Here is a 24,769-nt window from a genome sequence, read left to right as displayed (position 1 = left end):
TTGTCACACACCACAACCAGTAATGGCAGCTAAAATACACCATCTAGTGGTCATTTAACACTGCAAACTTGTAAGAGCGGAACTCAACTTAGAAAAGGTTCACCATACACAAATTCCAAATGCTGCAGCTACATTCCCAAAGTACCAAATGCAGCCACTATGACCATTAAACAAAAGCATCAAATGTTACCTCCCACGTGTTTCATAATGCAGAAAATGTTACCTCCCACACATGAAATGTGGAAAACATTACCTGCCACACATGAAATGAAGCAAATCTGAAATGTTGCACCCATTACCTTCTACACTTGTGAAATGTACATGCATTATCCCACATGGGGAGAGAGACACTGGGTGCTTCTGCCTGCTGGGTAGGTGACACTGGGTGCTGCTGGGTGGGGTGGGTTGCTGGACACTGGGTGCTACTGCGTGGGATGGGAGGGTGCTGCTGGGTGAGGTGGGAAGGGTGCTACTGGGTGTTGCTGGGTGAGGTGGGAAGGGTGCTACTGGGTGTTGCTGGGTGGGTTGGGAGGGTGACACTAGGTGCTGCTGGGTAACAGTGACCAGATTTTTCTGGATCCAACTTGGGGGGGGGGGGGCATGGAAAAATGTAAATGGATATGACGTGGGTGGAGCTAACTGTTATGTAACAGTGTAACTCAAAGGCAGTGACCTGTGTTTCCTCACAAAATACAGATGGGTAAAGTGGCCCTGAAGGTAATTAGACAAGTTCCCCAAACATAAGAAAGCAGTGTTTCCCCCACATTGTGGTAAAACAAGAGTTTGGCATCATGGATGTGCAGATGATAAATCTGCAGAACCTGCGTCATGCTATCATGTCAATGTGGACCATAATCTGAGGAATGCCAGGAAGAATAAGGCAGTTCTAGCAAGAGCTTTTCAAATCACAAGTGCTTAGAAAAGTGCTACTAGCGGGTTCCAGGCCTCACAGTGGAATGTTCAGCCTTTAAAGAGAACCCGAGGTGTGTTTAAAGAATGTTATCTGCATACAGAGGCTGGATCTGCCTATACAGCCCAGCCTCTGTTGCTATCCCAAACCCCACTAAGGTCCCCCTGCACTCTGCAATCCCTCATAAATTACAGCCGTGCTGTGAGGCTGTGTTTACATCTGTAGTGTCAGTCTCAGCTGCTCCCCCGCCTCCTGCATAGCTCCGGTCCCTGCCCCTGTCCCTTCCCTCCAATCAGCAGGGAGGGAAGGGATGCAGGCGGGGACTGGAGTTCTGCAGGAGGCGGGGAGAGCAGCAGACTGACATTATAGAGATAAACACAGCCAGCTCTGACAAGCTGTTTGTCAGCAGCGTGGCTGTGATTTATGAGGGATTGCAGAGTGCAGGGGGACCTTAGTGGGGTTTGGGATAGCAACAGCGGCTGGGCTGTATAGGCAGATCCAGCCTCTGTATGCAGATAATATTCTTCAAACCCACCTCGAGTTCTCTTTAACATCTCTGCTAGCCTTGAAACCTTTAGCAAATATTCCATGAGAAAAGGTTATGAGTGGCTTACCATATTGTATAGGCTGAGAGTAAGATTTATAATGCTGCACTCAGTATTTGGAGCTGTAACATGAGTGAAAGTTAGAGATGGCTCGAACCTCTGATTTTCGGTTTGCAAACCTCGAACGCGAACCTCCGCAAAAAGTTTGGTTCGTGCAAACTTTTCGAACTGCAATAGACTTCAATGGGGAGGCGAACTTTGAAAATTATAAACATTTATGCTGGCCACAACAGTGATGGAAAAGATGTTTCAAGGGGTCTAACATCTGAGTTTTTGCATGGGCGAGTGGGATACAGGCCAAAAGCCCCGGGAAAAAATCTGGATTTGACGCACAGCAGCGTTTCAAGGGCAGAAATCACATTGCATGCTAAATTGGAGGCCTAAAGTGCTTTAAAACATCTTGCATGTGTATACATCAATCAGGTAGTGTAATTGGTATACTGCTTCACACTGACAGACCAAACTCACTGTGTAACACACCGCAAACAGTTGTTTGTGTAGTGACGGCCATGCTGGACTGGTGCGCACCATGACGAGAGTGTAGGTGATGGCGGCTTTCCAGCCCATATGGTCGCCGGGCTGAGGTAGCTCAATGACAGAACAGTGACTGTCCAGCTGATCGAATTTGGTCTGTCCACAATGAAGCAACAACCTTATTATATTGGGTGTGCCCCCCGAGACACACATAAAGCCGGCGGTCATTGCTTCATTGTGATTCGCAAGCCCCTTCACCGTGGCAAGGTAACAATCACAAGGGGAATTGGACACCTGTACATGCCTTTTGTTTTGTTGTTGCAGCCATAGTGCAGCCTGAAAAATTAGGCATGTACACGCACCAGAAAAATTATTCTTTTTGTTAGCCTTAAAAATTCAGGAATCCACCTGGCATCCTGGACCCTGTTGGCGGTGGCGGAGAAGGCAGTGAATCGGCTTGCAGGCAGAGATGCTTTGTGGAGAGCGACTTAGTTTTGGGGCAGGCAGTCACATGGCGTGCAGGCAGAGATGTTGTGTGTGAGGACTGACTTAGTCTTCGGGCAGGCCTGACCATGCTTTGCAGACCACGTGGTCATAAGGACCCTTGATCGAACACTGTGTGCCAGAGATGACACTGTCGCAGGGCCCCTCGTGGCCAGACCGCAAATTGCCTTCCAATTGGTTTCAGCACACAGACCATGCAAGCTGTGGTTGCATTCGATGCGCAGAAACCGTCGTAATTTGAGAAGCAGACCGACCAGAATGGAGCCTGTGAGGTTACGGTACTTACAAATTACACACTATTTCAGGGTATAACTGCCACCACCTCTGCTTTCTGAGGCAGAGGAACTCACTGACTGGCTATTTCTCGACCTGCAAATAAAACGGTTAAACGCACTCTATTCTGTCTAGCTAGCAACAAAAGTAGCGTCTCCTCAGAAGTCTGGGTTCTGTTTCTGTATTGGCTGAATAATAGGGTAGCTGGGCAACAACTGACGATAGCGTTGGTTTATTGAAATACAATATAAATAATTAATATATACAGAAAATCGTTAAAATCAACTATTATAGAGACAAAGGATAACACAGTATAGAAAATAAAAATGGGGACAAAACGGATACTTAAAGTTCATGGAAAGATGTCCTTTCTGGGAAAATCTGAGCACATGGAAAATGTGCTTTGTTTCAGTCCAGGAGCAAAGTTCAGACAAGATGGCCGCCACTGTTCCTCAAAGTGGCAGCAGCTGTCATGAAGGTGGAAAATGGAGGAATGAGGTCCGCCTGCTGGCAACGTGCTTTTGATGAAGCTGATTTGGGTGTGTGGCAATGCCGGCCCCCTCTGAGTTACCAACCAACCACAGTTCAAGTCCTTGGGGAGAGATTTAGGCTTAAAATTCTAAAATGCCGTAACTCATAAACGGTACATGTCATGTTTAGGTGGATAGCAGATTCCTGATTATCAGAAAATACCGATTAATATGACATCAGACATGGCTAGGGCATCGAATCCAGTTCTTGAGAAGTTTGATAACTTAGTTGTAGGGGCCCCTGGCCCCTCTCGGCTGGTATCAAAAGATGCAGCACGGTTCTGCCAATCCAATGACACCATTCTCATATTCCGTAAATATGCAAAACCTCAAAACTCTGTTTTCCTAGGCTGGCTGGATGGCTCCGGCCAGTCTGGCCCCTAACTGTGAGGGCAGCCGTTCTCTGAATAGAGTCACCATTTGGTGACTCGGGACATCTAGCTGAGGTAATTAAAAGTAAACATTCTTCCTGGACACAAGCATTGTCCAAGCTAATTAGCAAATCAAAAGACATCCTCTACCTAAGTTACTGCCAGCTCTCTGGAGAAAAGAGAGCGCCCAGATTGACTGCAGATGCTCCTACACAACCAATCTAGAGTCGATCGATCTTAATCGCAATCGATGCAGAGAACCGATTGCGATCGCATGTTCTTCATGGGCGGTACAAGGACGCGGCTGCGGCCACGCAACCATCCGTCACAGACCCCACTTGCCTTTCAACATCACAGTACAGTTTGGGTATCACCTTTTTTGAGAAATAATTGTGGCCTGGTAGCTTCCACTGCGGTGTGTGGCTTTGCTTTTGTGTGCTGCTTTTCCTCAGGTGGTCATCCCATTGCAGTTTGTGCTTTGTCATCATGTGCATTCGTAGGGAAGTTGTCCCTACGTGGGTCTTGGTCTTTCCACGGCTCAAATTTTGGTGGCAGAGAGTACAGATGGCATTGCTGTCATCTGAGGCAGAAACACACAAAAATGTCCAACTGCTGAGCCCTGGGGTGATGGCACTTTGGTGGTGGCGGCCGACTGAGTGTTAAGTGGGGTTCCAGCATCAGAGCAGGAGGAGGAAGGTATGTCACGCTTCCGTGCGGAAGCTGAGGAAGATGAGGTGTTCTGTGTTAAATAGTCAACTACGTCCTGACAATCTTGGGGGTTGATGGCACGAGCCTTCTGAACGCTGTACTTTGGTCCAGGGCCGCACGAAATCACGACCGCACGACCTCGAACAGACCTGCCGGGTGGCCTGCCTCTGCCTGTTTTTCCCATATTGGGGGGGATGAAGTGAAAGGTATGCACTGCCTTGAATAATACAATGTGCAGCTGTCACGCACACAGGTACCGTGAACAGGTGCAGCAAATGACTGGTATATAACACTGGGTGTGCTCATGTAGGTAGGTGCACTGACAGGTGGGTATGCAGTGATTGGCATTACAAATGTGCAGCTGTCACGCACACAGGTACTGTCAACCGGTGCAGTGACTGGTGGTATATAACAATGCGTGCGCTCACGTAGGTAGGTGCACTGAACAGGTGGGTATGCAGTGATTGGTATTACAAATGTGCAGCTGCGACACACACAGGTAGTCACTGAATGTGCTGGGCCTGGCAGTGGCACAGTAGGAATTACCAAGGGGCCACACACAAAAAAAATAGATCACAAGGACAACATTAGCTCTCAAAAGAGCTGTTGAGGATGAGGAGTTCAGGCCATCTCTCTGGTGAAAGTGCAATGCAAGAGTTTTAAATGGTCTAAATATAGGAATAGTAGTTGCTACCCCTGAAAGGGTGTTGCAGCAGTGGGACCATTTTTTGCAAGAGAATGTGATCCAATGTCTCTCTACCATATCATCATCTTCAGGTTTTTTTTTTTTTTGTAGCTTAAAGGGAGTCTGAAGCCAAAAATTAAAAAAAAAAAAAAAGATGCTTACCTAAGGAGCCTTCCCGTTCCTCTCCTTGTCTGGATAGTGTAATGGTTAAGGGCTCTGCCTCTGACACAGGAGACCTGGGTTCAAATCTCGTCTCTGCCTGTTCAGTAAGCCAGCACCTATTCCGTAGGAGACCTTGGGCAAGTCTCCCTAACACTGCTACTGCCTATAGAGCGCGTCCTAGTGGCTGCAGCTCTGGCGCTTTGAGTCCACCAGGAGAAAAGCGCGATATAAATGTTCTGTCTTTGTTTGTTTGTCTTTGTTCCTGCGCTGGCTCAAATGGAATAGACAGCAGGTGGAAATTATAAGCAATGAGCAAGACATTCCCAATAAAGGAGTGGTGCTGCAGATGGTGACCACAGACCAATTCTCAGTTCCTATGCTTTCTGGCTGATGTTTTGGTCACTTTTGAATGCTGGCAGTGTTTTTACTCTAGTGGTACGATGAGACTGAGCTTACAACCCACACAAGTGGCACATCAATGTGGCAAAAAGGCTTGCGGTGTCTGTCAGCATATTGTCCAGAGCATGGAGGTGCTACCAGGATACAGCCCAGTACAACGAGTTGTGGAGGAAGCCGTAGAAAAGCAAGAACCCAGCATCAGGAACGCTACCTCCGCCTTTGTATAAGGCGGAACAGGAGGAACATTGGCAGAGTCCTGCAATGACCTCCATCGGGCCATAAATGTGCTTAAATAGTCAGAAACAGATTCCATGAGGGCGGTATGAGAGCCCGATGTGCACGGGTGGAGGTTGTGCTCAGTAGCCAGGATGTTTGGCATTTGCCATAGAACACCAAGATTGGCAAATTCGCCACTGGCACCCTGTGCTCTTCACAGATGAAAGCAAGTTAACATTGAGCACAATACAGATGTTGTCACAGACCGCTAGGCCGGTCTGCGGGTGGGTCAGTCGATCAGAGTCAGAAATCCTCTTACACTGTTATTTTGTCCATCACGAAGCGTAAACCCGACTTCGCAGTTGATGAACTAACTAATGGAGGGAGCGTTCGGACACCAACGGATTCACCACACACATACAATTCAAAGATCTGCCACCAAGTGAGTTACACAGCCCGCTACTGTAATTACTAGGACTTCCAGAACGCTCTATTAACCCTTAGCAGTATGCAGGAACCGGGGTCAGATCGTTATATCTGGGCCGGGTTCTCGCATACGGGTTATATATGTATACTTCTTAAACACAGGGTAGCGAGTTCAGGAGAATAGGTACGATTGTGTATGTTCAGCAACAGGTCATAACCGCTAAACAATTTTTAAAACGTTTAATAACAAAAATGCATTACATACAGTTATATACACCAATTAACATATAAACACAAAGCTTAAAAATAAAAGGGAATAAAATCAGAAGGTTCTTACTTAGTTGTGCTGATCAGTCCATTTGAAGAATAAAGAAAAGAGTTTAAAAGTAGGCATTCAGGTTAAGAGTCCTTGAATCACAGCATGCGGCGGTTCTCCGTGGAACGCATGCTTGGACTTCCCTGGTCGATGAAATTTGGAGAACTGAGGTAGGGGTCCCTCGCAAACCACTTTTGACTGACCTGAGTTTTGGGCTGTCACTACCTGGAAAGTAGGTGTGTTTCAGGCGGGGTTACCTCCTAATCAGCAGGTTGCCGTTCACAGACTCAGAGCAAGAAATGTACTGAAATGTACAAGAAATGTAAATCTGTGTAACTCCGCCCCAGATTGGCGCATCGCAAATCCGAGACTATATTCATAAGCGGCTTGCGACCCTGTATCAAACGAGGCTACTCGTGCCTATTCTATCGCATGCGCGCTACGCAGGCCGGATAAAGTGGTTTTCCTACGGATCCCTGACAGCTAGAAAATTGCAATTTATGTGAATGATAGAACTGATTTCTAGGTATCAGGAAATGTGTTTGTTGTGTTTCTGTGCCAAACCCATTTTGAATTATTAATACATAAATGTTCTCTTTATTTGTGTCTTATGAGTTTGGAGGGAATCTTCTTATCTTACTAGTTCGAGCTGGTTTTCTTTTGGGGGAAGGCTGAAGCAGGAAATGGCCCTCGGCAGGGGGGTCAGCCAGGCATGAAACTCCTTGCTGACCTGACACAGGATGTGGGTGAGGGGATTTTTGCTTTCAGTGGAAGAGAGCAAAGGAAAGATATTTGTGTTTTATTCTACCCAGGACTGACAGTCATTGTGCAGAACCATACGAAAATTATTGGCAATTACGCACACGACTTTCCGTAATGTTCGTCACAGATGTGACAGAGTCTAGAGATGCCGAGGGGAACGTTCTGCTGCCTGTAACATCTTCCAGCATGACTGGTTTGACAACGGGTCAGTAATGGTGTGGGGTGGCATTTCTTTTGGGGGCCGCACATCCCTCCATGTGCTCACCATAGGAAGCCGGACTCCCCTAGGTACCGAGATGAGATACTCAGACCCTTGTGAGACCATATGCTGGTGTAGTTGTCCCTGGGTTCCTCCTAATGCAAGACAATGCTAGACCTCATGTGGCTGGAATGTGTCAGCATTTCCTGCAAGACGAAGGCATTGGTGCTATGGACTGGCCTGCCCATTTCCCAGACCTGAATTCAATTGAGCACTTCTGGGCAGTGGCGTTCCTACCATAGGGCGGCATGGGGCGCCCCGCACCGGGTGTCGGGCGCCCCAGGGGGTGTCATCAAGGCCCCCACAGAGGCCTGTGCCGGCCGGACAGGAGGGGGAAAGCAACCCGGAAAGGAGGGGTGGCGGGGAAAGCGGCGGGGAGGGGGGCCGGACCCCCCACCTCCCTCACCTGGGTCCCCTCCTTCTGGCGCTTCACCCTCCTAATTAGCAGCAGCTTGATAAGCGGGCAGGAGCGGGCGGAGAAGACTTACTCACCTACTTCCTGCGTTCCAGGCGATGGCAAATAGCGTCATCGTCACCTGACGCTGGTCTCCACCTTCTCCACCGCCCACTGTGCTTCCTGATTTGCGGAAGCACAGTGAGCGACAGAGAGACCAGCGTCACGTGAGGATGACGTTATGCGCCATCGCCTGGAGCAGGTGAGTAAGTCCTCCCCGCCCGCTTCGCTAAGCTGCTGGCTGCTGCTAATTAGGAGGGGGAAGCGCCGGAAGGAGGGGACCCCGCCACCCCACCTTCCAAGCTTCCCTCATACCGGGGGCCACTATGCTACACTGGGGGCACCTATGCTACACTGGGGGCCACTATGCTACACTGGGGGCCACTATGCTACACTGGGGGCCACTATGCTACACTGGGGGCACCTATGCTACACTGGCGGCCACTATGCTACACTGGGGGCCACTATGCTACACTGGGGGCCACCATGCTACACTGGGGGCCACCATGCTACACTGGGGGCCACTATGCTACACTGGGGGCCACTATGCTACACTGGGGGCACCTATGCTACACTGGGGGCCACTATGCTACACTGGGGGCACCTATGCTACACTGGCGGCCACTATGCTACACTGGGGGCCACTATGCTACACTGGGGGCCACTATGCTACACTGGGGGCCACCATGCTACACTGGGGGCCACTATGCTACACTGGGGGCCACTATGCTACACTGGGGGCACCTATGCTACACTGGGGGCCACTATGCTACACTGGGGGCCACTATGCTACACTGGGGGCCACTATGCTACACTGGCGGCCACTATGCTACACTGGCGGCCACTATGCTACACTGGGGGCCACTATGCTACACTGGGGGCCACTATGCTACACTGGGGGCACCTATGCTACACTGGGACCACTATGCTACACTGGGGCCACTATGCTACACTAAACTATACTGGGGCCACTATGCTATACTGGGGCAACTATACTAGCTATACTGGGGCAGTGGCGGTGCCAGGGGGGTGGTTTGGGTGCTGAAGCACCCCCTAATATTGTCCAAGCACCCCCAGCGTGAACTGATTTTCGGCGTCTAATAGACGCTGTGTCAGTTCACTGACAGCAGCAGCCCGCAGCTCCAACAGCGGCAGAGCAGGGCTACAGTAAAATGGCGTCCGAAGCCCTGCTCTGGAGACTGAGTCTGCAATGCAGGGCTTCGGGCGCCATTTTCCCGTAGCCCTGCTCTCACCGCGGGAGTTTCAGTTGCTGGCTGCAGAGGATCGTGAGAGCTGCGCGCCGGACGGAGGCCGGGACAGGAGGTCTGCTGCTGCTTCAGGTGAGTAAATTTTTATTTAATTTATATTAGCAGGTGTATCGACTGTTCTGGCCAGGTCTGCTACATGATTGAAGTGTTTTCTGGCCAGGTTGCCACATGATTGCATATATTTTCTGGGCAAATCTGCCGACATGATTGCATGTATTTTCTGGGCAAATCTGCCGACATGATTGCATGTATTTTCTGGGCAAATCTGCCGACATGATTGCATGTATTTTCTGGGCAAATCTGCCGACATGATTGCATGTATTTTCTGGGCAAATCTGCCGACATGATTGCATGTATTTTCTGGGCAAATCTGCCGACATGATTGCATGTATTTTCTGGGCAAATCTGCCGACATGATTACATGTATTTTCTGGGCAAATCTGCCGACATGATTGAACGTGTTTTTTGGGCAAATCTGCCGACATGATTGAACGTGTTTTTTGGGCAAATCTGCCGACATGATTGCATATATTTTCTGGGCAAATCTGCCGACATGATTGCATGTATTTTCTGGGCAAATCTGCCGACATGATTGCATGTATTTTCTGGGCAAATCTGTCGACATGATTGCATGTATTTTCTGGGCAAATCTGCCGACATGATTGCATGTATTTTCTGGGCAAATCTGCCGACATGATTGCATGTATTTTCTGGGCAAATCTGCCGACATGATTGAACGTGTTTTTTGGGCAAATCTGCCGACATGATTGAACGTGTTTTTTGGGCAAATCTGCCGACATGATTGAACTATTTTCTGGTCAAATCTGTTCACATTACGTGTATTTTCTTGAGAAAACCTGAACAATTATGTGAATTTTCTGGGGAAAGGCCCACTGTCTTTGTGTTGCACTTTTAAGGGGAACCCGAGGTGAGAATAATATTGGGCTGCAATATTTATCTCCTTTTAAGCAATACCAGCTGCCTGGCTGCTGTGCTGGTCCTCTGCATCTAATTCTTTAAACCATAGACCCTGAATAAGCAAGCAGCAGGTCAGGGGCTTCTGACAATATTGTCAGAACTGACAAGATTAGCTGCATGCTTGTTTCTGGTGTAATTCAGTTCACTACTGCAGCCAAATAGATCAGCAGGGCTGCCTATTGTTTAAAAGAAAATGAATATGGCAGCCTCCATATCACTCTTATCCCGGGTTCACTTTAAATTAGTTAGCTCTGCCCTCATCCGGTCATGGCCACGCCCATTTTTCGCCGCGGCGCGCAATGCGCGCCGCATGTTATAACCGCACCCATTTTTTGTTAGCTATACTGGTGCCACTATACTATACTAAGGACAACTTTAGGGGGGGGAGCGAGCCTACACCTGGCATTACCCGCCGTGTCACGTTTAGCATGCCACATTTGCTGTTTTTTTTTTTTTTTTAATGGGGGGGGGGGGGGGGTGTCTTTTTAATACCCAGCACCGGGTGTCAAATGCCCTAGGTACGCCACTGCTTCTGGGACATCATGTCTCGCTCCATCCACCAATGCCACATTACACCACAGACTGTCCAGGAGTTGGTGTATGCTTTAGTGCAGGTCTGGGAGGAGATCCCTCAGGAGACCATCCACAACCACATCAGGACTGGAATTTGCCCAGGCATTGTAGGGAGGTCATACAGGCATGTGGAGGCCACACACACTACTGAGCCTAATTTTGTCTTGTTTTAAGGACATTACATCAAAGTTGGATCAGCCTGTAGTGTGTAGTGTTTATTTTTTTTACTTTAATTTTGAGTGACTCTATATATATATATATATATATATATATATATATATATATATATATATATATATATATATATATATATATATATATATATATATATATATATATATATATATCCACTTCGGGACCACAGTCTTTTCGCCCCTTAAGGACCGGCCACTTTTTTTCCATTCAGACCACTGCAGCTTTCACGGTTTATTGCTCGCTCATACAACCTACCACCTAAATGAATTTTGGCTCCTTTTCTTGTCACTAATAAAGCTTTCTTTTGGTGCGATTTGATTGCTCCTGCGATTTTTACTTTTTATTATATTCAGCAAAAAAGACATGAATTTTGGCAAAAAAATGATTTTTTTAACTTTCTGTGCTGACATTTTTCAAATAAAGTAAAATTTCTGTATACATGCAGCGCGAAAAATGTGGACAAACATGTTTTTGATAAAAAAAAAAACATTCAGTGTATATTTATTGGTTTGGGTAAAAGTTATAGCGTTTACAAACTATGGTGCAAAAAGTGAATTTTCCCATTTTCAAGCATCTATGACTTTTCTGACCCCCTGTCATGTTTCATGAGGGGCTAGAATTCCAGGATAGTATAAATACCCCCCAAATGACCCCATTTTGGAAAGAAGACATCCCAAAGTATTCACTGAGAGGCATAGTGAGTTCATAGAAGATATTATTTTTTGTCACAAGTAAGCGGAAAATGACACTTTGTGACAAAAAAAAAAAAAAAAAAAAAAGTTTCCATTTCTGCTAACTTGCGACAAAAAAAAATGAAATCTGCCACGGACTCACTATGCTCCTCTCTGAATACCTTGAAGTGTCTACTTTCCAAAATGGGGTCATTTGTGGGGTGTGTTTACTGTCCTGACATTTTGGGGGGTGCTAAATTGTAAGCACCCCTGTAAAGCCTAAAGGTGCTCATTGGACTTTGGACCCCTTAGCGCAGTTAGGCTGCAAAAAAGTGCCACACATGTGGTATTGCCATACTCAGTAGAAGTACTATAATGTGTTTTGGGGTGTATTTTTACACATACCCATGCTGGGTGGGAGAAATATCTCTGTAAATGACAATGTTTTCACTTTTTTTACACACAATTGTCCATTTACAGAGTTATTTCTCCCACCCAGCATGGGTATGTGTAAAAATACACCCCAAAACACATTATACTACTTCTCCCGAGTACGGCGATACCACATGTGTGGCACTTTTTTGCACCCTAACTGCGCTAAAGGGCCCAAAGTCCAATGAGTACCTTTAGGATTTCACAGGTCATTTTGCGGAATTTGATTTCCAGACTACTCCTCACGGTTTAGGGCCCCTAAAATGCCAGGGCAGTATAGGAACCCCACAAATGACCCCATTTTAGAAAGAAGACACCCCAAGGTATTCCGTTAGGAGTATGGTGAGTTCATAGAAGATTTTATTTTTTGTCAAAAGTTAGCGGAAAATTGATTTTTATTGTTTTTTTCACAAAGTGTCATTTTCCACTAACTTGTGCCAAAAAATAAAATCTTCTATGAACTTACCATACTCCTAACGGAATACCTTGGGGTGTCTTCTTTCTAAAATGGGGTCATTTGTGGGGTTCCTATACTGCCCTGGCATTTTAGGGGCCCTAAACCGTGAGGAGTAGTCTGGAAATCAAATTCCGCAAAATGACCTGTGAAATCCTAAAGATACTCATTGGACTTTGGGCCCTTTAGCGCAGTTAGGGTGCAAAAAAGTGCCACACATGTGGTATCGCCGTACTCGGGAGAAGTAGTACAATGTGTTTTGGGGTGTATTTTTACACATACCCATGCTGGGTGGGAGAAATAACTCTGTAAATGGACAATTGTGTGTAAAAAAATCTAAAGATTGTCATTTACAGAGGTATTTCTCCCACCCAGCATGGGTATGTGTAAAAATACAACCCAAAACACATTATACTACTTCTCCCGAGTACGGCAATACCACATGTGTGGCACTTTTTTGCACCCTAACTGCGCTAAAGGGCCCAAAGTCCAATGAGTACCTTTAGGATTTCACAGGTCATTTTGCGGAATTTGATTTCCAGACTACTCCTCACGGTTTAGGGCCCCTAAAATGCCAGGGCAGTATAGGAACCCCACAAATGACCCCATTTTAGAAAGAAGACACCCCAAGGTATTCCGTTAGGAGTATGGTGAGTTCATAGAAGATTTTATTTTTTGGCACAAGTTAGTGGAAAATGACACTTTGTGGAAAAAAACAATAAAAATCAATTTTCCGCTAACTTTTGACAAAAAATAAAATCTTCTATGAACTTACCATACTCCTAACGGAATACCTTGGGGTGTCTTCTTTCTAAAATGGGGTCATTTGTGGGGTTCCTATACTGCCCTGGCATTTTAGGGGCCCTAAACCGTAAGGAGTAGTCTGGAAATCAAATTCCGCAAAATGACCTGTGAAATCCTAAAGATACTCATTGGACTTTGGGCCCTTTAGCGCAGTTAGGGTGCAAAAAAGTGCCACACATGTGGTATCGCCGTACTCGGGAGAAGTAGTACAATGTGTTTTGGGGTGTATTTTTACACATACCCATGCTGGGTGGGAGAAATAACTCTGTAAATGGACAATTGTGTGTAAAAAAATCAAAAGATTGTCATTTACAGAGGTATTTCTCCCACCCAGCATGGGTATGTGTAAAAATACACCCCAAAACACATTATACTACTTCTCCCGAGTTCGGCAATACCACATGTGTGGCACTTTTTTGCACCCTAACTGCGCTAAAGGGCCCAAAGTCCAATGAGTACCTTTAGGATTTCACAGGTCATTTTGCGGAATTTGATTTCCAGACTACTCCTCACGGTTTAGGGCCCCTAAAATGCCAGGGCAGTATAGGAACCCCACAAATGACCCCATTTTAGAAAGAAGACACCCCAAGGTATTCCGTTAGGAGTATGGTGAGTTCATAGAAGATTTTATTTTTTGTCACAAGTTAGTGGAAAATGACACTTTGTGAAAAAAACAATAAAAATCAATTTTCCGCTAACTTTTGACAAAAAATAAAATCTTCTGTGAACTTACCATACTCCTAACGGAATACCTTGGGGTGTCTTCTTTCTAAAATGGGGTCATTTGTGGGGTTCCTATACTGCCCTGGCATTTTAGGGGCCCTAAACCGTAAGGAGTAGTCTGGAAATCAAATTCCGCAAAATGACCTGTGAAATCCTAAAGATACTCATTGGACTTTGGGCCCTTTAGCGCAGTTAGGGTGCAAAAAAGTGCCACACATGTGGTATCGCCGTACTCGGGAGAAGTAGTACAATGTGTTTTGGGGTGTATTTTTACACATACCCATGCTGGGTGGGAGAAATAACTCTGTAAATGGACAATTGTGTGTAAAAAAATCAAAAGATTGTCATTTACAGAGGTATTTCTCCCACCCAGCATGGGTATGTGTAAAAATACACCCCAAACCACATTATACTACTTCTCCCGAGTTCGGCAATACCACATGTGTGGCACTTTTTTGCACCCTAACTGCGCTAAGGGGCCCAGAGTCCAATGAGTACCTTTAGGCTTTACAGGGGTGCTCAAAATTTAGCACCCCGCCCACTTGCCAGGACAGTTAACAAACCCCACAAATGACCCCATTTTGGAAAGAATACACGCTAAGGTATTCCATGAGGGCCATGGTGAGTTCATAGAAAATTTTATTTTTTGTCACAAGTTAGCGGAAAATGACATTTTGTGAAAAAAAACAAAAAACCACAATTTCTGCTAACTTGTGACAAAAAATAAAACATTCTATGAACTCACCATGCACCTCACGGAATACTTTGGGGTGTCCTCTTTCCAAAATGGCATCATTCGTGGGGTCTGTCCTGGCATTTTAGGGTCTCTGCAATCATTACATGTATGGCCAGTATTAGGAGTTTCTGCTATACTCCTTATATTGGGCATAAGGGTAATGCACTGTGGGCTGAAAGGAAAAATGAACGTCAAACAATCAATCAATGTGGATGAAAAAATATCTGCCAAAAAATTTGAAAAAAAAAAAAGAGAGGAGGAAGGCGTCTGCCAGGACATAGGAGCTGCCGCCCCAAAAATCCAAACCCACCAGCTCGTATGCCCTGGCAAACCTGATTTATCCATTCACACCGATCGATGTGGATGAACAAATCATTGCCAGAGTTCTTTTTTGATACAAAGTGTTTGCCAAAGCATATGAATCCCCAACACCACTCCTCGGCCCATATGCCTCGGCAAACGTATCTTTTTGACTGCGGAGGAGAAATCTCGTCCTGCAGCGCTGCATGCACCGACTTGTGTGTAAGCTGACAGACGCGCAATGTTCTGTCAGGATGCACCATCAGTGCTGCAGCTGATTGGTCAGTCTGGATAGAAAAAAAGAGAGAAGAAAAAAAGACAAAACAATACAAAAAGGAGGGGAAGGCGTCTGCCAGGACATAGGAGCTGCCGCCCCAAAAATCCAAACCCACCAGCTCGTATGCCCTGGCAAACCTGATTTATCCATTCACACCGACCGATGTGGATGAACAAATCATTGCCAGAGTTCTTTTTTGATACAAAGTGTTTGCCAAAGCATATGAATCCCCAACACCACTCCTCGGCCCATATGCCTCGGCAAACGTATCTTTTTGACTGCGGAGGAGAAATCTCGTCCTGCAGCGCTGCATGCACCGACTTGTGTGTAAGCTGACAGACGCGCAATGTTCTGTCAGGATGCACCATCAGTGCTGCAGCTGATTGGTCAGTCTGGATAGAAAAAAAGAGAGAAGAAAAAAAGACAAAACAATACAAAAAGGAGGGGAAGGCGTCTGCCAGGACATAGGAGCTGCCGCCCCAAAAATCCAAACCCACCAGCTCGTATGCCCTGGCAAACCTGATTTATCCATTCACACCGACCGATGTGGATGAACAAATCATTGCCAGAGTTCTTTTTTGATACAAAGTGTTTGCCAAAGCATATGAATCCCCAACACCACTCCTCGGCCCATATGCCTCGGCAAACGTATCTTTTTGACTGCGGAGGAGAAATCTCGTCCTGCAGCGCTGCATGCACCGACTTGTGTGTAAGCTGACAGACGCGCAATGTTCTGTCAGGATGCACCATCAGTACTGCAGCTGGTTAGTCGTTCGCTCGGTCCACCTGGAAGGTTATTGGATGGAAAAAGAGAAAAAAAAATACAAAAAAACCCAAAAAACAAGCAAGCAGCAAAGCAATTACTTCATTAACATTAATAACCTTTGAACTTTTTTACTTAAAAACTTAACATTGCAAACCAAACATTAACTTCTTTGCTTACCTGTTTTTTGTTTTTTTTTGTTTTTTTTAACTTACCTCCCGAGGACAAACCTCTCCTCCCCCATGGAACAATGTGCGAAGTGCAAATCGCACAGAGTTGTGGCGAAATACATTACGCAATTTGTCCCAAGTGAAAGGAGAGGTTTCTGGCAGCCCTGTGTATTAGGGTCCCTGGAAACCCGATGTTTGGTTTCACACTGCATATTGACATATCCGGTGGGTCGAGCCCGCCGCACCGTATCGTCCAAAACAGACCTTCAGACAATACCACAAGAGTAGCATTCGGCCTAGTAATGGACTGCGTCGCCATAGACTAACATGACTTCCGGGCCGATCGATATTGCCACAGAAGCCACGCAGTAACGTAGGCATGCACTAGCGTTAAGTCAAGCACTTCCGGCGTAGGGGGGGACCGCAAAGTGTGACTTTTGCTAGGCATTTTGCCCCAACGCATCGCAGCAGTGTGAAATAGCACTGAGAGACCCTTGTGTGCCTACCGCTGTGTGTGGAGTTCCCTACTCTCTAATAGTGTACCTGCTCGTGGTACCTCTCAAAACACTCCCCTAGGCATAGGCCAGGCTGGTCAGGACAGGTGGGACAATAAACGGTGGTGTCACGCCTTATTCCAGCCCTGCTGCAGACACGACAGCGTTTTCTTCGGATTCGTTGACCTGGGGTAGTCGGAATTGGATAGGCGTAATGCCTTCCATGCAGCCGGCTAGTTGCATCTTGGGGTTGGGCCACGGCACCTCCTGGATACAGGAGTTCCATCATGATCTGTTTATTAAATTGAATAAACGATCCAGTTCTCCCAGCCTTACTGTAGAGAACAAAGCTGTTGTAAATTGCCAATTGAATGAGGTAAAAAGACACTTTTTTATACCAGCGTCTTGTTTTTCGGGAAACTAAATAGGGCGCTAACCTCTGGTCATTGAAGTCCACCCCTCCCATGTTAGTATTATACTCGTGGGCGACAAGGGGTTTTTCAATGACCTCAGTTCGCCGTTGAATTTCAACTGTCGTGTCTGCGTGAATGGTGGACAGGAAGTAAACCTCCCTCTTGTCCTTCCATTTCACCGCGAGCAGGTCGTCAGCACACAAGGCGGCCCTCTGCCCCCGCTTAAGTCTGGTGGTAATGAGCCGTTGGGGGAAGCCCCGGCGACTAGGCCGCACGGTGCCACAGCATCGGATTTTTTCTATTTTTAAGTGCTGAAAGAGGGCCACACTTGTGTAATAATTGTCCACAAAAAGATGGTACCCCTTCTGGAACAAGGGTGACACCAAGTCCCACACAACCTTTCCACTGCTCCCCAGGTAGTCAGGGCATCCGACCGGCTCCAATTTGGAGTCTTTTCCCTCATAGACCCTAAAATAAGATGTATAGCCTGTGGCCCTTTCACAGAGCTTATACAGTTTCACCCCATACCGGGCGCGCTTGTTTGGGATGTACTGTTTGATGCGAAGGCGCCCGGTAAAGCGTATGAGGGACTCGTCTACGCAGATGTCCTGGTCAGGGGTATAAGCATCTGCAAATCTGGATGACAGGTGGTCTATGAGGGGTCGAATTTTGTGGAGCCGGTCAAAATCAGGGTGGTCACTTCGATGACAGGTTTCGTTGTCATTGAAGTGCAGGAAGCGCAGGATGTTCTCAAATCGTGTCCTGGACATGGCAGCAGAGTACAGGGGAACATGATGTGCTGGGTCCGTAGACCAATAAGACCGCAACACATTCTGCTTTACTAGTCCCGTGTGAAGGAGAAGGCCCAAAAAAATTTTCATTTCGGAAACTTGGACTGGTTTCCACCGAAAAGGCTGGGCAAGGAACTTTTCCGGATTGGCGGTTATATATTGTGTGGCCTTACGGTTGGTCTCTGCCACAATTAAGTCCAAGAGATCCTGGGTGAAGAACAGATAGAAAAAGTCTAGGGCCGATCCTAGATTATCTGTCTCCACCTGGACTCCAGACTGGGCGGTGAAAGGGGGAAGTACGGGTGCGGCGGAATCAGGGGATTGCCAATTTGGGTTTGCCAGCACCTCTGGTAAATTAGGGGTAGTACGGGCCCGTCTTCTTGGTGGCTGCGACTGGGATCTTACTGCACGTGCCACCGAACCAGTTTCAACTTCCATGCTGGTGCTCGCCACTTCACCAGGGTCTACGGAAGTACTGGTTCTAGGTCCAGGAGATGTTGTGCTGCTGGTGCCTGCCCCACCATGAAATCTCAGACCAGCACGAACACCACTCTGCTGCCCTTGAGGCTGATCCTGCGCCACCTGCGGTCCAACAACATGGGGTGTGGTACGCCTGGCTTTAGCCGGGACCTCAACCTCATCATCACTATCGGTCAGTGAGCCACTGCTCAATTCAGGTTCAAACTCTGACCCGGAAGATTCATCAAATGAGGCGTCCCAATCGTCCTCATCCGACTGGGCCATGTACCTGAGAACCTCATCATCGGAATACCCCTTTCTTGCCATGGTGGGCTGCTAAATTTAGGGGGTATTCCTCTGAGACTACCCAGAAAAAAAGAGCACCTACCTAGCAAAAGGGAGTATTTGAGAGGTAGAAAGCTGTGGTCACTGAGTTTTGATAAAAAAATAAATCAAAACTGAGGTTTACAGTGCCACAGCTATTGTACAGTGTTTTTTGCAGTGATCAGAAAAAAAATTCTGTCACTGCGGTGGGGCGGGCTGAACGCAAGTGCAGGCGAACGATCAGGCCTGATCGGGCAAACACTGCGTTTTTTTTGTGGATCCTAGTGACCCTAATAGATCTGACTGCGATCAGTAATGATCACTTACAGATACTATATAGTACCAATGTTGATTAGCGACAGTGATGACGCTAATTAGTGACTGTGGTGCAGTGGGCTGAGCACTAACTGACACTTACAAAGGGGCCTAGCTAACTGGCCTAACTGCTAACACTAGTGATACTAAAAAAGTGACAGTTTTCACTGATCACTGTTTTTAGATCACTAGGATAGTGACAGGGGGGTGGTGGTGAGTGGGGAATCAGAGGCAATCAGAAACAATCACAGGACAATCAAAGGCAATCGCAGGCCAATCACAGGGCACTCAATTCACGGGACAATCAAAGGCAATCACGGGACAATCAAAGCCAATCACAGGCCAATCAAACCAATCACGGCACAATCAAAGCCAATCACGGGACAATCAAAGCCAATCACAGGCCAATCACAGGCCGATCACGGGACAAAGCCGATCACGGGACAATCAAAGCCAATCACAGGCCAATCAAAGCCAATCACAGGCCAATCAAAGCCAATCACAGGCCAATCACGGGACAATCACGGGACAATCACGGGACAATCAAATACAATTACAGCACAATCAAATTGAATGTCAGCACAATGAAATTGAATGTCAGCACAATCAAATGCAATTACAGCACAATCAAATACAATGCACTGGGAAGGTGATTGGGGGGGGGGGGAGGGGGGGGGGTCTGAGGGCGATCAGAGGGTGTGGGGGGTTGACTAGGTGTCCGCACGGGGCAGACTGGGTCCTGATCTGGTGGGTGGCAGACACAGGGGGTGACGATAGGAGATCAGTGAGGGATTACAGGGGAGAATAGATGTAAACAATGCACTGGGGAGGTTATCAGCAGGGGGGGGGGCTGAGGGCAATCTGAGGGTCTGGGTGGGTGATCAGGTGCCCCCAAGGGACAGTTTAGGGTCTGCGCTGATGGGTGGTGGTGACAAGGGGTGATAGACAGGTGATAGATGGGTGATAGACAGGTGATCAGTGGGTAAGGCAGCTATATAGCTGTATACAGCATACAGGGGGGTGGTCTGGGAGGGGGGTCTGGGGGGGATCTGAGGGTAGGGGGGGTGATCAGGGGACCCTAGGGGGCAGTTAGGGACCTAACCTAGAGGATAGCGTCCCTAGATAGTGACAGGGAGTGATTGATGGGTTTTTAGGTGGGTGGTGGGGTGCAGATACTGGTGTGCTGGGGTGGTCAGGGGGGGTTCTGAGGGCTGGGGTGGGCGATCGGGGGGTCTGTGTGGGGCAAAGTGTGATTTTTTAGCACTTAGCTAATGGCTGCCGTCCTCTCTGATGGTCGCACGACGAGTGACCATCAGCGGAGGAGGCAGCCAGTATAATACACTTTGTTACCATAACAAAGTGTATTATACACTCTGATTGGCCGGATCGCGGAGGTTTGAAACCCGCCGGCGCTGCTGATTGGCCGGCGGGTTTCCGAGTAGGGTGGGCGGAGCCTATTGCCGGCGGCGATCGCGTCATTGATGACGCGATCGCCGCACAGCCGCCGCTGATGCCGCCCCCGCCGATGGGCGTATTGCGGTCGTTTGGGACCGGTCTTTGCCGCCGCCCATCGGCTGGGGGCGGTCGTTAAGTGGATATATATATATATATATATATATATATATATATATATATATATATATATATATATATATATATATATATATATATATATAGTATTTTATTTATTGTTGAGGCTGGCAGGGGGAGGATGCTTTAAAATTATAGTCTTGAAGGGATTTTAACTTTCTTGCAGTTATCCCCAGGTTGTGGAACTTCTGTCATGTCAAGTTTTTTTTTTTTTTTATTATTATGTTATTTTTATATGTAACTTTTTCTCATGTAACATGTGTCCTTTTCTGTCTAGGTCTCCTTTTCTACTACCATGTTCACAATCGTCCTCCACTGGACCAGCACATTCATTCCCTGCTCCTCATTGCTGTGTTCGGTGGCTCTATCAGTATTATGATTGAAGTGTTTCTCAGAGACCTTATTGTCCTAGAATTGTTTCGTACCAGCTTAACCATCCTCCAGGGAACCTGGTTCTGGCAGGTAGGTTCCAGACTGTGAACACATCAGACTTCCTGCATTAGCCTGTAGTATTTATTTATCAGTAGCAGTAGGGTATTGTACCGTGTTAGCCATCAGTAAAAGCAAGAAGTTTTAAATCAGGATGATACCATTTATTGGCTAACTACAAATGAATAAGAATAAACAAGCTTTCGGCCTTGCAGCCTTCGTCAGGTTTATATCCTGTTAGTTTGCAAGCTGGTGGTACAGACAGCTTATATACATGCAACATCAAAAGGAAAAACAGATATTTTTTTCAAGGAAAAACTTATTTATCAGTGAGAAGCAAATAATTCTAAGTTGATGAAAACGTTATGCAAATATAAGCATCTTGTAAATGTACCAATCAAATGCTGCAGCAGCAACATACAGTATCTCTCCTGATCTGATAAAATGGTAAAACCATAACTGTTTATTGATTAGTCAAATACTGAGCTCCATAAATGAAGGGGTTGTGATTTTTGATGCACCAGCTCTGATAAATAAGCTATTAGATAAGCTCCCATCCTGCCCAAGGACTACAAGGGTTTTCCCATAATTCCTCTTACCCATTTGCTGTCAGTGTAAAAGCGCTATACTGTATGTTTTTTTTTTTTTGTTTTTTTTTGTTTTCATGCTTATGTCTTTAGGTTTCTTCTGCTGCCCGAAAGCCTTTTCTTCTTCTTATCTTTGTAGCAGAGGGGTTTCTGCCAGTTGCGTAGCTACAGACTTCGGGGGCCCCAATGCAGAATTCGGATCGCCCCCCCCCCTACATTAGTGTGCCCACCCCAGTATAGTAGCTAGATGTGCCCCACTCCATCACCCCCCTGTATGGTAACCAGGTATAGGTGCCTTCAGTATAGGGAGCCAGAAAAAGGTGCCCCGAGTATAGGTAGTCAGGAAAAGGTGCCCCGAGTATAGGTAGTCAGGAAAAGGTGCCCCGAGTATAGGTAGTCAGGAAAAGGTGCCCCGAGTATAGGTAGTTAGGAATAGGTGCCCCCAGTATAGGTGGCCAGGAATGGGTGCCCCCAGTATAGGTGGCCAGGAATGGGTGCCCCCAGTATAGGTGGCCAGGAATGGGTGCCCCCAGTATAGGTGGCCAGGAATAGGTGCCCCCAGTATAGGTGGCCAGGAATAGGTGCCCCCAGTATAGGTGGCCAGGAATAGGTGCCCCCAGTATAGGTGGCCAGGAATAGGTGCCCCCAGTATAGGTGGCCAGGAATAGGTGCCCCCAGTATAGGTGGCCAGGAATAGGTGCCCCCAGTATAGGTGGCCAGGAATAGGTGCCCCCAGTATAGGTGGCCAGGAATAGGTGCCCCCAGTATAGGTGGCCAGCTGTAGGTGCCCCCAGTATAGGTGGCCAGGAATAGGTGCCCCCAGTATAGGTGGCCAGGAATAGGTGCCCCCAGTATAGGTGGCCAGGAATAGGTGCCCCCAGTATAGGTAGCCTGGAATAGGTAGTGACAGGCGCATGAGCAGCAGCTGGGGGGGTAATCGGATACTTACGTTGCCGGGATCCACTCGACGTATGTACTTACTCCTTCCTGTTCCTGCGTTCATCTTATGGTAACCACTCCCCCTGTGGGATGGAACGCAGGAACAGGAAGTATGTGGTACATGCGGTGCTGGATCCCGGCAATGTGAGTATCTGATTACTGCTGCTTGTGCGCCCCTCCACCCAGCATGTGGGGAGGACAAGCAGGCCATCCCATCCCTATGCCACTGGTCTCTGCTACCAAGATGAGAAGAAGCTATTCAGCAGGAAAAAAACACTGACAGCAAATGGGTAAGAGAAATTATGGGGAAGACAAAATACACAAGACAAATAACATTTATATCACGCTTTTACCCTGGCAGACTCAAAAGCACCAGAGCTGCAGTCACTAGAACATGTTTTATAGGCATTAGCAGTATTAGGGAGTCTTGCCCAAGGTCTCCTACTGAATAGGTGCTGGCTTGCTGAACAGGAAGAGCTGAGAATTGAACCCAGGTCTCATGTGTCAAAAGCGAAGCCCTTAACCAGTGCACTATCCAGACCCTTGTAGCCCTTGGCCAGGACAGAAGCTTATCTGATGACTTATTTATCAGAGTGATTTTGTAGCATTATAAATCTCAAATCCTTCATTTATGTGGGTTAGTATTGGACCAATCAAAATAATCAGTTAAGGTGCCCACTCGTTTTTACCCGCTTGAACGGCCATTCGAATTAATCATTTTATCAGTTTGATTGGTCCATCTTAACAGCACTCAGTGACTGATTTGCGCACCAGCAATATCCAAAGTTCAAATTAACATAACAAGATTTGGCTGTCCGTAGCTGAATTATGTGTAACTAGCCGGTGTCCCCCAAGTTGCTATGTGCTCCCCCTTCTCTCCACACTGTATAGTGATGTAATTTGCTGTCTAATTAAAGAATCTTGGACAGGTAGTGTACTCTGCTGGTCAGGAAGGTGCTTCCAACATCTTAGCCATTCTTTGCTACTGTTTCAGCCACTGCCAATGCCATCACAAATTTCTGCCTTCATTCTAAAGCTGGCCATACATTTATAGATTTGCAGCAGATTCGACCATCAGATAGATTTCTGGCAGATGCCTGTCAAGTCCAATCTGACAGGACTCTATCTGATGTGTGCCACACGCTAGGAACAGATTTCCAATACATTTCAGAATTAAATCTATTGGAAATTGATCTAAATGCATTATTGGACCATTAGATCGAATGCAAGTCTATGGGCCATCGAACTGCTGCCAGCAGCAGATCAACCTAGATCTTCCATCCTGTCAGATAGAACAAATTGATCGAAATGGATCAAAATCGGCCGCAAATCGATCGAATGGGGAATTTGATAGAATCGATTTCTGATTGATCAATTCTATACAATCGATCGATCGATGGCTGAAATCGACCAGTGTATGGTCACCTTTACTCCTAACTTTATTTAGGAGAAAAAAGAAGACATTTCTATTAGTTGTATGGCTTGGAGGTGCAATAGGCCACAGTGGCCATATTTCTGTATCTAGACATCATATGTACGGGGTCCAGCTTGGTTTTTCAATGCATTTTTTAGGACAGATCGGTAAAGCAAAACTACACTTAAGGGCTTGTCATATTTCTATATAGCTTGGAGATGGCAGACTAAAGACAGTTGGAAATTGTGTATTTTCAATATTAGTGGCAATAACAACCTTCACGGTTTGTTTTTGCAGATTGGATTTGTGCTGTATCCACTAGGAGGTGGCCCTGAGTGGGATCAGAAGGACCATGAAAATGTTATGTTCATCACTATGTGCTTTTGCTGGCACTATGCTGTGGCTATATTGATCATGGCCATCAATTATTCCCTTGTCTACTGGTAAGTATAACATGAAATAGAATGTGGCACTTGGCATCTTCTGCTGAAAGCATGTGTCAATGTAATATGGGCACTACATAACTTGACTAAAGAAACCATTGACCCCAGAGTACATTTTTTTTTGTCTCTGTAGATATTGAAGTGAAAGGCCTTCTTCACATGAACATTTTTCC

The 24,769-nt window shown here is 46.7% G+C and overlaps 1 protein-coding gene and 1 long non-coding RNA gene across 4 annotated transcripts in view; one reads left to right on the top strand and one right to left on the bottom strand.

Moving 5' to 3' along the window:
• Positions 1–24,769, bottom strand: part of LOC137521297 (uncharacterized) — an 83,426-nt gene that overhangs the window by 13,139 nt on the left and 45,518 nt on the right. The gene's annotated exons all lie outside the window — the stretch shown is intronic.
• TMEM45B (transmembrane protein 45B) overlaps positions 1–24,769 on the top strand; it is a 124,660-nt gene that overhangs the window by 79,343 nt on the left and 20,548 nt on the right. For all 3 annotated transcript variants that reach the window (XM_068240374.1, XM_068240372.1, XM_068240373.1), the window contains exons 4-5: positions 21,062–21,246; positions 24,451–24,596. In XM_068240374.1, the coding sequence (XP_068096475.1) occupies positions 21,062–21,246; positions 24,451–24,596 (331 nt within the window). The remainder of the gene's footprint in view (positions 1–21,061; positions 21,247–24,450; positions 24,597–24,769) is intronic.

This window comes from Hyperolius riggenbachi, chromosome 6 (genome assembly GCF_040937935.1).
Source record: "Hyperolius riggenbachi isolate aHypRig1 chromosome 6, aHypRig1.pri, whole genome shotgun sequence".
In the NCBI taxonomy this organism is placed as follows: domain Eukaryota; kingdom Metazoa; phylum Chordata; class Amphibia; order Anura; family Hyperoliidae; genus Hyperolius; species Hyperolius riggenbachi.
The sequence above is the reverse complement of the archived record's forward strand: the minus strand, read 5'-3'. Positions and strand labels throughout refer to the sequence as shown.